General features: G+C 44.4%; 1 protein-coding gene across 1 annotated transcript in view; it reads left to right on the forward strand.

Moving 5' to 3' along the window:
- The first annotated feature begins 3,102 nt into the window (after positions 1–3,102).
- Positions 3,103–13,170, forward strand: part of LOC133224778 (phospholipid-transporting ATPase ID-like) — a 57,580-nt gene continuing 47,512 nt past the window's right edge. The window contains exons 1-2 of the mRNA XM_061376564.1: positions 3,103–3,369; positions 10,028–10,106. Coding sequence (XP_061232548.1) covers positions 10,064–10,106 — 43 coding nt within the window. The 5' untranslated portion in view covers positions 3,103–3,369; positions 10,028–10,063. The remainder of the gene's footprint in view (positions 3,370–10,027; positions 10,107–13,170) is intronic.

Below are 13,170 nucleotides of genomic sequence, written 5' to 3' on the forward strand. Positions count from 1 at the left end.
AAGCTTCAAACCTTGCAGTCCAGCAGTAGCAGGCTGCAGTTACAAGACAGTAAGGGAAAGCAAAGATCATCAGTGCTCCTTTTGAGCTAGATAAGGTAGTTGGGAAAGCATCTATGTTGACAGTAATTTAAAAATAGCACTGACATAGGGAGGGCTTCTCACAAGGACTGATATTTATTTGCATTCTGCGCTGTGGAATGCTCCAGAGTGTATTTTTCCCCCACTTCTTTCCTAACCTCTAGTTACCCTCTCCAGTTACTCAGGGGCATATTGAGCCGTTCAAAGCCTTACCAGGTCACCAGGCATATTTGGGTCCCATGTGCTCCAGAGAGGGTCCTCTTCTCTCTCAGTTTTGCTGTTTGGAGGGAGAACGTATCTGGTCCAGAGGATGCACTGAGGGCATCCCTTAAACAACCGTGTCAGTAAGTCTTCAGGGCTGTATCTTGATCATAGCTGAAATACAGCCCAGGCTGAATGACTGGAAGTCATTCTCCCAGACACAGTCTTAGGATAAGGTCTTAATGACATGATTTTAAATCCATCCCACTTTAAGCCAGGCCTCTGTAACTAGTTGGGGAAGTGGAGGGATCAAAGGTGAAGCAGCATGGTATGGAAGTCGCAGCCTGGCCAAGAAAACAGCTTGTTTACTGGAAAGGCAACAGACTGAACTTCTTCCCAGAATTGTGGATCACTGCAAACTCACTGCTGCCTTGCTGCAGCTGATCTGCTGAATCTCTTCCCGAGTCATGCTGGCTGCAGTGAGAGCTTGGACACCCAGCATACATGTACACCTCTTCTGCAGGCAGTGAAATTTAGACAACATTATAGGGTGCAGCCCGCCCTGATGTGTTCAGAAACTTGCAAAGGAGGATGCAAATGGTGTGCTTCTTGGGAAGGTGCTACCCAGGGAACAAAGTGTAAGGCAAGGACAAGAGACCTCAGGGCTCTGTTCATAACACTGAGTCACTCCTCTTCTGAGTGCTCCCACATGTGCTGAGCTTCCCTACATAAGCAAGTTCTCTGAAGTCCATGGGGAAAGCATAGCTGAGGGAAAAAGTAATTGCCAATGTATGTGAGGTGTATTTCAGTGCCAAGAAAAATCATTAGCAAAACAGCCTACCCAACTGTTAACTATTTTAAAGTCTAGACAAGCCCCAAGGCCAGATGATTTTATGGTTGGGTCCACTCTCATGTCAAAAGGAGTGTGACGCATCAAAAGGAGTGTGACCAGCAGGTCGAAGGAGGTGATCCTGCCCCTTTATTCTGCTCTCGTGAGACCTCACTTGGAGTACTGTGTGCAGTTCTGGTGTCCTCAACATAAAAAGGACATGGATCTGTTGGAACAAGTCCAGAGGAGGCCACGAGGATGATCAGGGGACTGGAGCACCTCCCGTATGAAGACAGGCTGAGAAAGTTGGGGCTGTTCAGCCTGAAGAAGAGAAGGCAGCCTTCCAGTATCTGAAGGGGGCCTATAGGAATGCTGGGGATGGACTCCTTATTAGGGACTGTAGTGGTAGGACAAGGGGTAATGGGTTAAAACTGAAACAAGGGAAGTTTAGATTGGATATAAGGAGGAAATTCTTTCCTGTTAGGGTGGTGAGGCACTGGAATAGGTTGTCCAGGGAGGCTGTGAATGCTCCATCCCTGGCAGTGTTCAAGGCCAGGTTGGACGAGGCCTTGGGTGATATGGTTTAGAGCGAGGTGTCCCTGCCCATGGCAGGGGGGTTGGAACTTCATGATCTTAAGGTCCTTTCCAACCCTAACTATTCTATGATTCTAAAAGGAAGGAGATGAACTTAAGTTGAGGAAGGCGGAAATGACTGTCGCCAAGGTCAAAGTGGTAACAAGCAAGTATAAACAGCAGCAAAGAAAGTGGGAGTATTGAGGAATGAATCATCAACTAATATAGTGAAATGGGGGGGAAAGGCAGAAGAAAGTTCTAAGAACAGCGAAACTCCAGAATGAAGAAAGAATGAGAGGTTCTCCAAATATGTAGAAGGACCCAAATTAATCCCAATCCTTGTACTTTTGATTGCAAGAAAAAACATGGTATTTGTGGCTGTTGCTGTTGAGATCAGATGTTGGTGTTTAGAACAGGAAAAATTACTAGCACAGGGGAAATTACTTATCAAGGTAGATGCTTTTCAGTTCAAAACCATCTGAAAATGACCCGGGGCACGAGGAGGTTAGTCCTACGTGTCTTGTCCCATGTTGATTGTTGTATGGATGTGCTGGAATCAGGAAGTCAATTCAATGAATGTTGTCTCAAATAGGTGTAGCCTGGAAGAATAACCCCGGAGTCATAGCAAAGGGACATTGGCTATTTTTCTTCCTTCAGAAATTGCTTGTGGTGCTGTGGAATCCTCCTCGTTGCCACTTTGCATTTCAACCTTTGTGACAACTGGAGTACTGCCATTGCAGCATCCAGGGTCCTCCATAGCTTTTCTCTTGCCAGGACTTCAGAAAATGTCACCTTCTAGGAAACGCTCTTTGGCAAAGCCTTGATTCTTGTGCTACTATAATTACTCAGCTGATTAATGAGTTCAGGGGTTTCTGGGTAGGTTTGAAATTAATTCTAAGAGTGCATGTAAAACCAGTGGGGAAATATAGAAGATGAAGGGGGGAAATTATAAATACATACAGAAATCTTTAATCTTAAAATTTCTCTTGCTGCCTGCAACAAATTGCCGTTTTCTGGCAGGCATCACTGTCAACACAACTTAGGAAAGAATATGCTGATCTTACAATAATTGCAGTTCACAGGTAGAGGGAAGCAGATGGATTAAGCTCATAGTTAGCCCAGTTAGTCTTGTAGTGTAGGTAGGTAGGTAAAATGCCAGGGGACTGGCACTGTGTTTTGAAGGGTCCAACTATTTGGAGCAAAACAAATGTTTGGTTCATTCAAGGTGGGAGAAGGAGTGGGAAGGTTTGGAGGCTCATGAGGGTGCTGAGGTGTTTTGGTGAGGGGGGTCCCCTTGACATCCGTGAGGCCAGCTGTGTGTCCCTGTGGCCAAGGGGAGGTCATGCTCTCAGGGATGAGCAAGCCCTGACGTTTCGGCGCCGAAGCAATCCTCCAGCTGGCTGGAGGAAGCTCTGTGGTTGAGTTATGCAATTCTGCTCTTTCTCTGCAGAGTTTTTGCTACTCTCAACTATTGGAAAGTGGGTGAGGTGGAGCCTTGGGATCAGCTCCTAGGACAGCGCCTCTGGGTTTAAGGAGTCCTGGCTGACTCCAGCATTACAGACTCAGAGAGAGGGGCTTCTCCTGGGAAATGGATCCCTCACCAAGTTCATCGTTTTTTAAAGCAATTTGATATGTCGGAGTCTTTTACTCGCTTGGTTTCCTTCTGAAAGCTTCCGCATCGGCAGGAGGTAGGTAAGGCAAGCAGCAGTTGCCTCTGGAATTAATTGGGGTGCCCCAAGCCCAGGTGCTCTGCTTTTCTGCTTTACTCTGTCACAGCTTGTTGGGCTGAAAACATTTTATTTTTAAGGGATCTCCTGCACTCTATCTACGGGAAACAGAATTAAACTGAGGGGGAAAAAAAAGTGAAGAATTTGGCAAAGAGCCACACTGTGACTAAAGTAAGAAGTGGGGAAGCTGCAGTAAGTTTAGTTACCAGGACATTGCATGGCAGAGTGGGTCAGCCCTGGATCTTTAAGAGGCTCAGAGACAAGCACGGGATGCCCTTCCTACAGCGCAAAGGAGCTTTGCTTCCTTAGGTGACTGTCCCGGCGCTGCGACTACGGGTGAAGCTGTTGGTCTTGGGAGGGGATAAAGCTGCGTGTAAAAATGAGAAGAGAGGAGTGTACCAGAGTGCTATGGAAGGCAGCAACTTTGTTGCTGTGACTTTTCTAAGCCTTCAAGGGTAAGATTTAAATGCTTTCCTTCCGCTTGTTTGTTTTCCCTGTTGGTTTTCTGGGTGCCAGAAAACTTGCCTTTTATTTGGAGGTTTTCTTTTTCTTTTCAAGAGCTTTACAAAGCTCAACCAAAGTGCTTGGGGTTGAGCTTTTTCTCCGGGCGATCCGGTCGGCTTCTGGGTGGAGTGAGACGAGCTGTGCATGATCCCAAGCAGCAGCAGCAGCCGCTCGGGGAGGCTGCTATTGTTTGCATTGTTTCGGGGGGGAGCAGAATGCAGAAACTGGCTCTGCCTCGGCGGCTCATCGGTAACTTGAGCGTCGCAACTAACTTTTGCTGGATGCAAATGTTTGACTGCCGTTCTGGTGTCAGCTTAAAGAGCGTTTTAATGAAGACAGATGGCGGATGTTGGATCGTTGCTTTAAAACGTGGCAGATAACAGGCTGAAGTCTGTTTCCCAGCAATTATAGCTAATTGCATTGGCACATTTCAGTGCAGGGGTAGGAGCACACAGTTTCGTGGGTTTGTGTGCGTATAGCTTTGAGTAGCACCAAAAAATAGCTGGAGGGCTTGCTCACCTCACCCAGGATACCTCTTCAGGTGTTTAAAGAGCTGGGGAGGTTTCAGGGTTACATTAAAACCCTTCACACTAGTAGATTTAAACCAGTCACCGCTCCCTGTAAACCCTGATGCCAAGAATGACCATTTATAGCCTCCTAAATTTACACCAGGTTGAATTATGGCAAATGTGGTTTCAGCCCTGAAGGAGTGTTATTCTGGAATTAAAATCCCACATTTTGCTTGTCCGTCCTGCAGCTCACTGTGTGTCCCCACTTGTAGAGCTGTGAGTGGTGCAGCATATGGTATTCCCTGTTTTGCTCTTGAGGTGCTCAAACAGGATGTTAGAAGGGATGGAGAAATACAAATGCTAACGTGTTTCACAGTTAAAATATGATTAGTACTAATTATTTCTAATGGCTGAAATTTTGTGTTTGCTTTCAATAAGGGAAAGCAAATGCACTGTGCTCTTTGGATTCAAAATTCGGACATTTTGACTGAAACAATTAATACAGCAGAATTTTAAAGGGGTCCCTTTGCAAATGTGCCTTTGTGATACTGTCCTGGGTTCAGCTGTTAACAGTTGTTTTTCTGCTTCTTAGTAAGCAGCATGACAAGGTCAGCCTATGCCAGGTTTGCTAGGACTTCACATGTCTCTGGCCAGAGCATTAGCAAACATTGCTCCAAACTGTGATGTTCCTCTCTGCAGCACCTGTAGTAAATGTCTTTTTGTTTAGTGCCTCACGTGCACCCCCTCAGCAAGTATGCAGTGAAGGCATGGAGAAAACAGGGAGTTTGAGGACCTAATGTATTTTAAACCATGGATATTTTCCAGTTTTGCCTGCAAATCCACTTTAAAGCAACAGCTTTTCAAAACTTAGGAACTTAGATTTGTTTCAACTCATGGTATTTAACAGTATTACTCCACCAAGGGCACTCATCAGCACAGGCAGCCTTGAACCTTGCTGTCACAATGCGCAGTGCTTGGGTACTACTTTATCGTACACTGAGTCTAGTACTTCAGTCTGTGACTGTTTAGTGTTTGTGATTGTTACAAGGTCTAAACATAGATAAAAAAACAACAACAAAAAAATTAACTTTGAATCTTGCTCATGTGCAAAACCAGACCTGACTGGGAGAGCTGGTGACTGGACGTGAGGTATGCATTCTGGCTTATTTACCTGGGCACGGGTATTTAAGCTTTTTAGGGTGTATGCATACCACACTATGTATGGTGGCAAAAAGTGACTGGATAAATCTTGCTTTACTGCCTAATTCTCCTGGTCCTTTGGTGCTTTCTTCTATCATTCAGCACAATTTCCTGACCCCTCAGATCTGCTATTACCACCGCTTGGGCAGGAATTTTGCTCTGTACTGAACTACACCCTATGATCCAGATTAAAATAACCCTTCCAAAAATGATTGTGTTTAACATGGATCATTTCACAGAGTCTGAGAATAAGGTGATGGGAGCAGAAGCATCAAGTATTTTTTGATTTGCATGTATCATTGTATCTGATGTGCTGGGTAGCTATGTCCAGAGAAGAGAGGCCAAGAAACTAGCCATGTTTTCCATCTGTAACATCTGCTCTCTGTTAATATGAGTTGTGCTATGTTTTTTCTCGTTTTGACTCCCACCACTGTGGTGGTGGGAAGTGCTTCCTTCCATATCCAGTTTGCAGTACAGCCCTTAGCAAGCCATGGGTTTGAATTAGGCTGTAGCCCTTGCAAATTCCATGTGCTATATCTCATTGCTACCTGCCCCTCATGCAGGAGAAGCTTTGCACTTGTGTTCTCAAGCCTGGCTCTTGTCTCTCTTAAATAAGGCTGAATTTGGTTTACAAGAAAGCATCCCTTCCCTATTCAAGATCTGTCAAATTAGCTTCTCACTGTGGATATTAAATTGCTTAGAGCCCATGATTAAACTGTCAGTAGCCATAAAGGAAGTGGATTGTCTTTGCAGAAGTGTAAGCCATAGCTAGACAATCCGTAGATACAAAAGCCTTCTATAGTGAGAAGGGATAATTTATTCTTAGCTTATACTACAAATCCTCATAAATGAGGAACTGTGAATTTGAACTTTAAATAATTTTTGCTATAGGCTCTGAAAACATGGGGAAGTAATGTGTCCTGTAAAGCGGGACCTGTGTAATTATTCAAACAGAAATAAAAATAAATAAAAAAACAACAAAACAACCATAAAATAATTGAATGGAAAATGGAAAATCAAAAATGTTCAGAAGGACTGTCACAGACTATGGCAGGCAACTTGAGGAGAAGGAAGCAGTGCTTCACTTTGCCTCTGAAAATAGATGGTACCAGGGAAAATGAAGGCAAACAGGAAATTGTCCTTTTTCTGGCTATAGGAAGTTTTTGTGTGCTTTATGGGTTTTCAGGAATAGGAGGCTTTGAAGGCGTCTTACCAAAATTTGAGAAGTACTTCATGACATGTGGAAATGAAACATGAGAGAGGTAATTTTATTCCAGAAAGTGCAAAGGGAAATTAAAACCACAGCAATGTATGTGAATGATATTGGGCTGAAGACCCTTTGTTGTAATTTTGGGACTGAAACTAAATCTTACATTTAAAAAACAGAGAGTTTCGTAAATAAATCTGATCCAGGACATTAATTTTGATTGCAAGTGGAATCTGGGGAACAAAAAATACTCTGATGGAGGTTGTTGATAGATACAGGTGCAAAGATGTTTGATCCTGCAGGTAGGATGGTGAGTCCAAAATACCCCAAGAAAAAGACCTGGGACTGGAAGGCAGGCAGAGCAGAGGCCAGCCAAGAGACCACATCTGTCTGTAAAAATTGCGATAACTACCAGAAATGAGAGCAGTACCTGACTCACCACCAAAAGGGACAAGGTCACCATTTGTCTATGTTTGTTCTCACGTTTGTAGCTGATGGTCAATGTACTCTCAGACTGAAAACAGATGGAAGTGTAAAGGTAAAAACGAGGTGTGAGGAGGCAGGCCCACACAGCAGCTATAGCCACCACGAGAGTAGTTTGCTAGGTGAAGGGGTATGAGGATTAGGTGTGTGAGTCAATAACAAAGCAGCAAAGGAAGATATTTGCAATATTATGAAAATAGAGGGTACACCTCAGTGCAATACGGGTGTGTCAAGTCCTTAATGCCACTGTGTGTGTGCCCATTGAATACTGACACATTCTCATATGACACTGTGGTTTGGGCAAGCTAAGAACTGAGATTTGCAGCTTGGAAGGATTCATGACTCCTAGGCTTTAACTAAGTAAGCACTGTGCTAAATCTGTGTGATGGTGTACTGAAGAGGTAACTGGTACAAATGGATGTGGCAAATTTATGACCCATATCTGCCCTAAAAGACAAGGTTTTATAGGAATAGTGAGCCTGTACATATTTGTGCTGGCCATGATGGCAATTTAAATTTGCTGCTGAGTGAAGATGTTCAATGAATGCAATGCTAATCAAACCCATTAAGAAGCTGAAAGAATTAAAGGTGCCCTCCATGCCAAAAGAGTGTATTTTTGCAGTCTTGTTGTCATACTGCAGTCACACCAGAAACCAGTGATTAAAGAATCACAATAATTAGCAAAAGACGTGTCAGAACTGAAGGAAGTTTCAGGGTTTTGTTTACAAGATGAGGATCATAACTCTATTGTTTCTTTCATGTTGTTACTGCTGAAAGAAGGCTTACAACAACCCTCTCTTCCCTGTTTCCTCACAAAGAGAAACATCCTTTTTTTTCCCTCTGCTGAAATTATATGCCTTGTCAATTGAGTACACAGCTGGGAGAGGTTTGGTGGCTGGGGATAGCTTTTCTAAAACGTTTGTAAAATACAGCAAGATCTGGAGTTTAGAATGATTGCCATGCGATGATTACAACCAGACAGCATTTTGCATCCCTGTGCTGCCAGTGATTATCAGATCTGTGGCTCTGGTGCTCTTGGAAACGTGGTCTTTACCTCTGGGTATGTAGGTAGCATTGTCTCACTTCTTCCACCGTCTGATGGGGAGCCCTCAGTCCTAGTGAAGAGGGTTTTGTAAGACATAATAGTAATCCTAAAACATGGCAGAAATACGTTAAAAATTATAGGCTGAGGTCAGTTAGGGATGGAAAGCAAGGCTGGTCAGCAGGGTTGAGAAAGCTTTAGGTTGTGACATTGAATATTGTAACTTAAGTGGTTTAGTTCCATGGACAGAGGACATTTTGGGGAGGGATGTTGGCAAAGCATTTTTCTGGTGAGCAGAAACAATTGGATCTACATGAGTGAATAGAATAAGGTTCTCCTTCAAACAGAGGGCACAGAGGGGCTCCTAGTCACAATCGGTGGCAGCCAGCACTGCACTAGCCTCGGTGTGTAGAACTTAGCTGGCTGGCTGGAGCTTACCTACTGCTGTTTGCCTTATTTCAGGCCCATTGAATTGCAGCAGCTAAATATAGCATTGTGTTAGCATCTGGAATAGAGATCTGTGCAGAAATGTTTGACCTGTGCAAAGATTGTGGTGCTTTCCTTAAAGTTTAACTTCATTTTCTGAAAAGACATGAAGCCCAAGCTTCACGAGGCATGGTCTGGTGATGCTGTATAAGGTTTGTGTTTGGTCAGTGGCATAGCCTGTATTCACATCTGTGTGTTTCCAAAATATGATATGCTTGCTACACTTGTCTCCTTAGACACCTCTGCTCTGCACAGATAGCATAGGATAAAATGCAAAACCTTCATTCTGTCATCTAGAAAACTTGTTCCAGATAGATCACTATTCCCTCAAATGTCTCTGCTTGGCTCCACTGACCAGTTAAGTAACTGGTACAGTATTCTTGTTGATTCAGGCTCCCAGGCAGCCAGGCATTCCAGGCAGTGCCAGCTATAACTGTGCCCATGGATCTTCACAGGCTGTCAGCATGAACATCTCCATTATGTCCTTCAAATAAACTTGGATGCTTGGAATTAAAAGTTCCATTACCAACAGGTTTTGATGTGATTTTGTTTAGTTCTCGATTCCTCTGTATATCAGGATACACTGAGTGCCTTAAATGCATTTCTGTGCCTGGGTTTAGGCTTCTGGGCCAGAAGTTTGCAGCTGATGGGGAGAAATTTTACTGATATCCATACAGGTTAGTCCACCCCAAGCACACAGAGTGACCAGCAGATGGACAACGGTGTGAGCCAGCACATGTTGAGCACAGGCAGATGTACAGGAAACCAGTGTTTCCTGCTGCTTCCTCCTCTTCAGGGAGGCTGGTCTTGCCCTGGGTAATCACACAGATCCTTTGCACCTTAAAGACAAGCTCTGTGCATGTATTTCTCCTTATCACATCAGACCAAGGTTGTAAGAATATCCCTTTCAGTCTCTACTTTACAGACCCCTTCCTTGTGCTATGTCAGGAGATGAACAGATCAAAATGTCCCAGGTAAGGTAGCCCACACTGATGCAGTGCAACTTGCACACCTGAGATGGTTTTGCGTTTTAAAACACTCTATGTGATAAACTGCAGCTGTTGACCACTGTGTTTAGGAGTTTGGTTTTCCCATTTTACGGGCACAGGATTACATGTATGTGTGGCATCATGTCATGCTGTGGGATAGAAACCCCCATTGTGAATTACTGTCTCTTTTCTCTTGCAGAAGTTCCATGGATTTGGACTAAGATAAAGTTTTGGGATGTCTCTATTTGGATTAAAATTTGGAAAGAAGAAACTGAGAGGTGAGTGCAGTCTGGTAAAGCCATTGTTCCTGGTGACAAACTAAGGAATGTAAATACAGCACACGTGTGAGCCTTTGAGATGGTGTTTTGGCACCATGTCTTACACCTGCAGAGCAGGCAAGCGAAGAAACACTTCATTTACTTTTCCTGCATTTCACACTACCTTGATGAGTGTCTGGACTGTGTGCTAGTGAACGGGGGCACATCTGCAGCAGAACAGGCTGCTCTTTGTGCTCTGTCATGGCACATGACTGGCTTGGGGATGTTGTGCTTTGGTGTTTCTCCTATGAAGATCTTTTTAGGGAGCCATGGGTGAGCAACCCACACTGCCCTCTCCCAAGCAGTTTATAAAATATGCTAGAAGCAAGTCAGTGTGAAGGTCCAATGCAGTCTTTTGATGATGAAATGCGTTGATGTACTCCACAAACTGCGCCAAGTTCTGGGCCCCTCACTACGAGACATTAAGGTGCTGGAGCAGGTCTAGAGAAAGGCAACAGAGCTGGTGAAGGGTCTGGAGCACAGGTGTGATGCGGAGCAGCTGGGGAACCTGGGGGGTTTAGTCTGGAGAAGAGAAGGCTCAGGGGGGACCTTATCACTCTCTACAACTGCCTGAAAGGAGGAGGGAGTGAGGTGGGGGTCACTCGCTTCCCCCAAATAACAAGCTGTAGGACAAGAGAAAACGGCCTCAAATTGCATAAGGGTGGGTTTAGATTAGATATTAGGAAAAAAATCTTCACTGAACGGGTTGTGAAGCACTGGAACAGGTTGTCCAGGGAAGTGGTGGAGTCACCATCCCTGGAGGTATTAAAAGATGTAGATGTGGTGCTTAGGGACATGGTTCAGTGGTTTTCTTGTCAGTGCTAATAATTTCTCTGTGTGTGGTCCATATGACATCCAAATAAATGGGTGTGAAGGTAGGAGCAGTCATTCTCTGCAGCACAATCTCACTTTTCAGCAGAAATCCCTGAAAAGATGAACGCCTGGAGGAAGTCCAGCAGGAGGGCTACTAGCATATCCTTGAAGTGGGATAGCTTCCTCTTAGGGTGCATCTTCCTCAGACTTTGCAGCAGGAGCCACTGAACTGAGTCTCGTGTTCTATCACTTTGCCTCCAGGCCCTGGGTGTGAACTCTGTCCAGGGAACCATGTCTGCAGACACTGTGAAGAGGAAAAGTCTCTAAACTTTCCTTTCCAGGGTGTTTCTCCCTGTATTTGATGAACACAGAGATTAGTGCCCTACTCGTATTTTGGCATGAAATTATTTTTTCCAAACCTCTTTGAGCTCAGCAGAATGAATAGCTTTTTCCTAAGGGTTTATTTTTGCAATTGTCCTGCTATTTCCCCTTCCTGGCACAGGGCAGACTGTGAACCCTGGTGTTAAGACAGGGGCATCCGTTTACTGCTCTGATAGTCCCAGAAAAGGAGATGTTTAGCTCCTGGGGAATGATCTCTGCTAGCACCAGGTCTCTTTCTCCATCTTGGTTTTGGAAATGAGGGAGCACAGGCTTGTCTGTGAGCCACTGTCCACCCAGGGCATCTCCACTTGTAAAGCGGTAGCTGTTCTGATTATCAGACAGATCATGTTGCTGTACTGGGAAAGTTTTGTGCTTTGCCTGTCCTTGGGTTTTAGCAGAGAAGTGTTCAGCTCCCCTTTCAGCCAACTGACCAAGAAACTTGGATCTTCCTAGATGTAAACCCTGTAATTTATAGGGAAAAATAATTTATTTTCACATTCATGCATGTATTTATCACCAGTTCAAATCCGATGAATTCAAACTGGAGGAAGTTCAGAGAAGGATAAGGGAAGCTGGGGTGATCAGGGAATGATGAGCTTCCACAACAGGAAGCTGAAGGAGCACATTTTCTTTCCCTTTTAATTCTTTTGCCTTGCAGCCCAAAAGCTGCAATTGCTCCTTGCAAACATTTCACTGGAGTAAGTGCCAGGTTTGAAGTGCTATTTTAGTCCAACAGCTTATAAGCCTTTGTTTTGGAGAAGTCTGTAGGACTGTGCTGCCTGAGAGCCGGGGAATATCCCATGCACTCATTGGAGGGACAGTACTGTTGATGGGAAGACCACATCTCTCTTCTAAAAACAAAGCTGAATGACAGTTAACCTTACAGAAGAGCCATGATCATGGTATGACTTCCATGGGAGGGGATGGATTACCTCAAGCATCAGCTGTTGAAACTGGGATCAGAATTGCTCCCATGAGAACAGTGATATTTTTCTGTTTCTCCCTCGCAAGAAGTGTCTGTTTTCACATGAGCTGGGATGCAGGCAAAATTGGTAGAGTTTTTCAGGATAGGTATGGTTTAACAAGGCAGGGTACATCCTCTAAATTTGTTGGCGATAAGGGGGGGTTACGCAGATGTTCTTTATACAAGTAACCAGGGATATAAGTAAAACTCAGCTGTGTATATCATGTCAGACGCACAAACAGTGTTGGAGGAAACCAGTTCCTAGGTGACCAAACCTTATGAACCTCTTCAAGCTGAAGCGAAGCACAATTCTTAGATAAGCAGCAGTAATATTTCTCTGTAAAAGATGCCTGAAATCCTTTACACTGAGGTTAACCTACAATGAACATTGATGAAACAGAGAGGAATGGGGACACTTCTGGTTCGTAGTGTGTGTGGGAAGAAATAAGGATCATGCCTTGGTGGTGGCTGATAAATGTGGAATGTGTCTGTTCACTGGCTTGATCAAAGGCAGCTTAACTGAGCACTGTAACGTTGTACCTTGAGGATGGGAATGGCTGAGTACTATCCATGAACCTAACAGAAATAGGGAATGCGGAGAACTCGTCTACACAAATAAATTTATCTCAAGGTGTGTGCTTCCAGTCAATGCCAAGAGCAGTCATTGCTGCAGCTTCACCTCCAAAAGCCCAGCTTAGGGGCACTGTAGAACGAAGAGCATGGACATAAACTGAGCCAGGGCTTTAGGAAAGCTCCACTGGGTTTCAATTCTTACTGCAAGGGACAGCCTGCTCTTCAGAGTAGCTGGGTTTTGAACATCTCTGGGCAGAGTTTGGCAGGAGAGAAGCTCCCTAAGGAGCAGAGAGC

The sequence above is a fragment of the Neopsephotus bourkii genome, unplaced genomic scaffold, assembly GCF_033783945.1.
Source record: "Neopsephotus bourkii isolate Nb327-2 ecotype Australia unplaced genomic scaffold, CSIRO-AGI_Nbou_v1 NB_1722, whole genome shotgun sequence".
Taxonomy (NCBI): Eukaryota; Metazoa; Chordata; class Aves; order Psittaciformes; family Psittacidae; genus Neopsephotus; species Neopsephotus bourkii.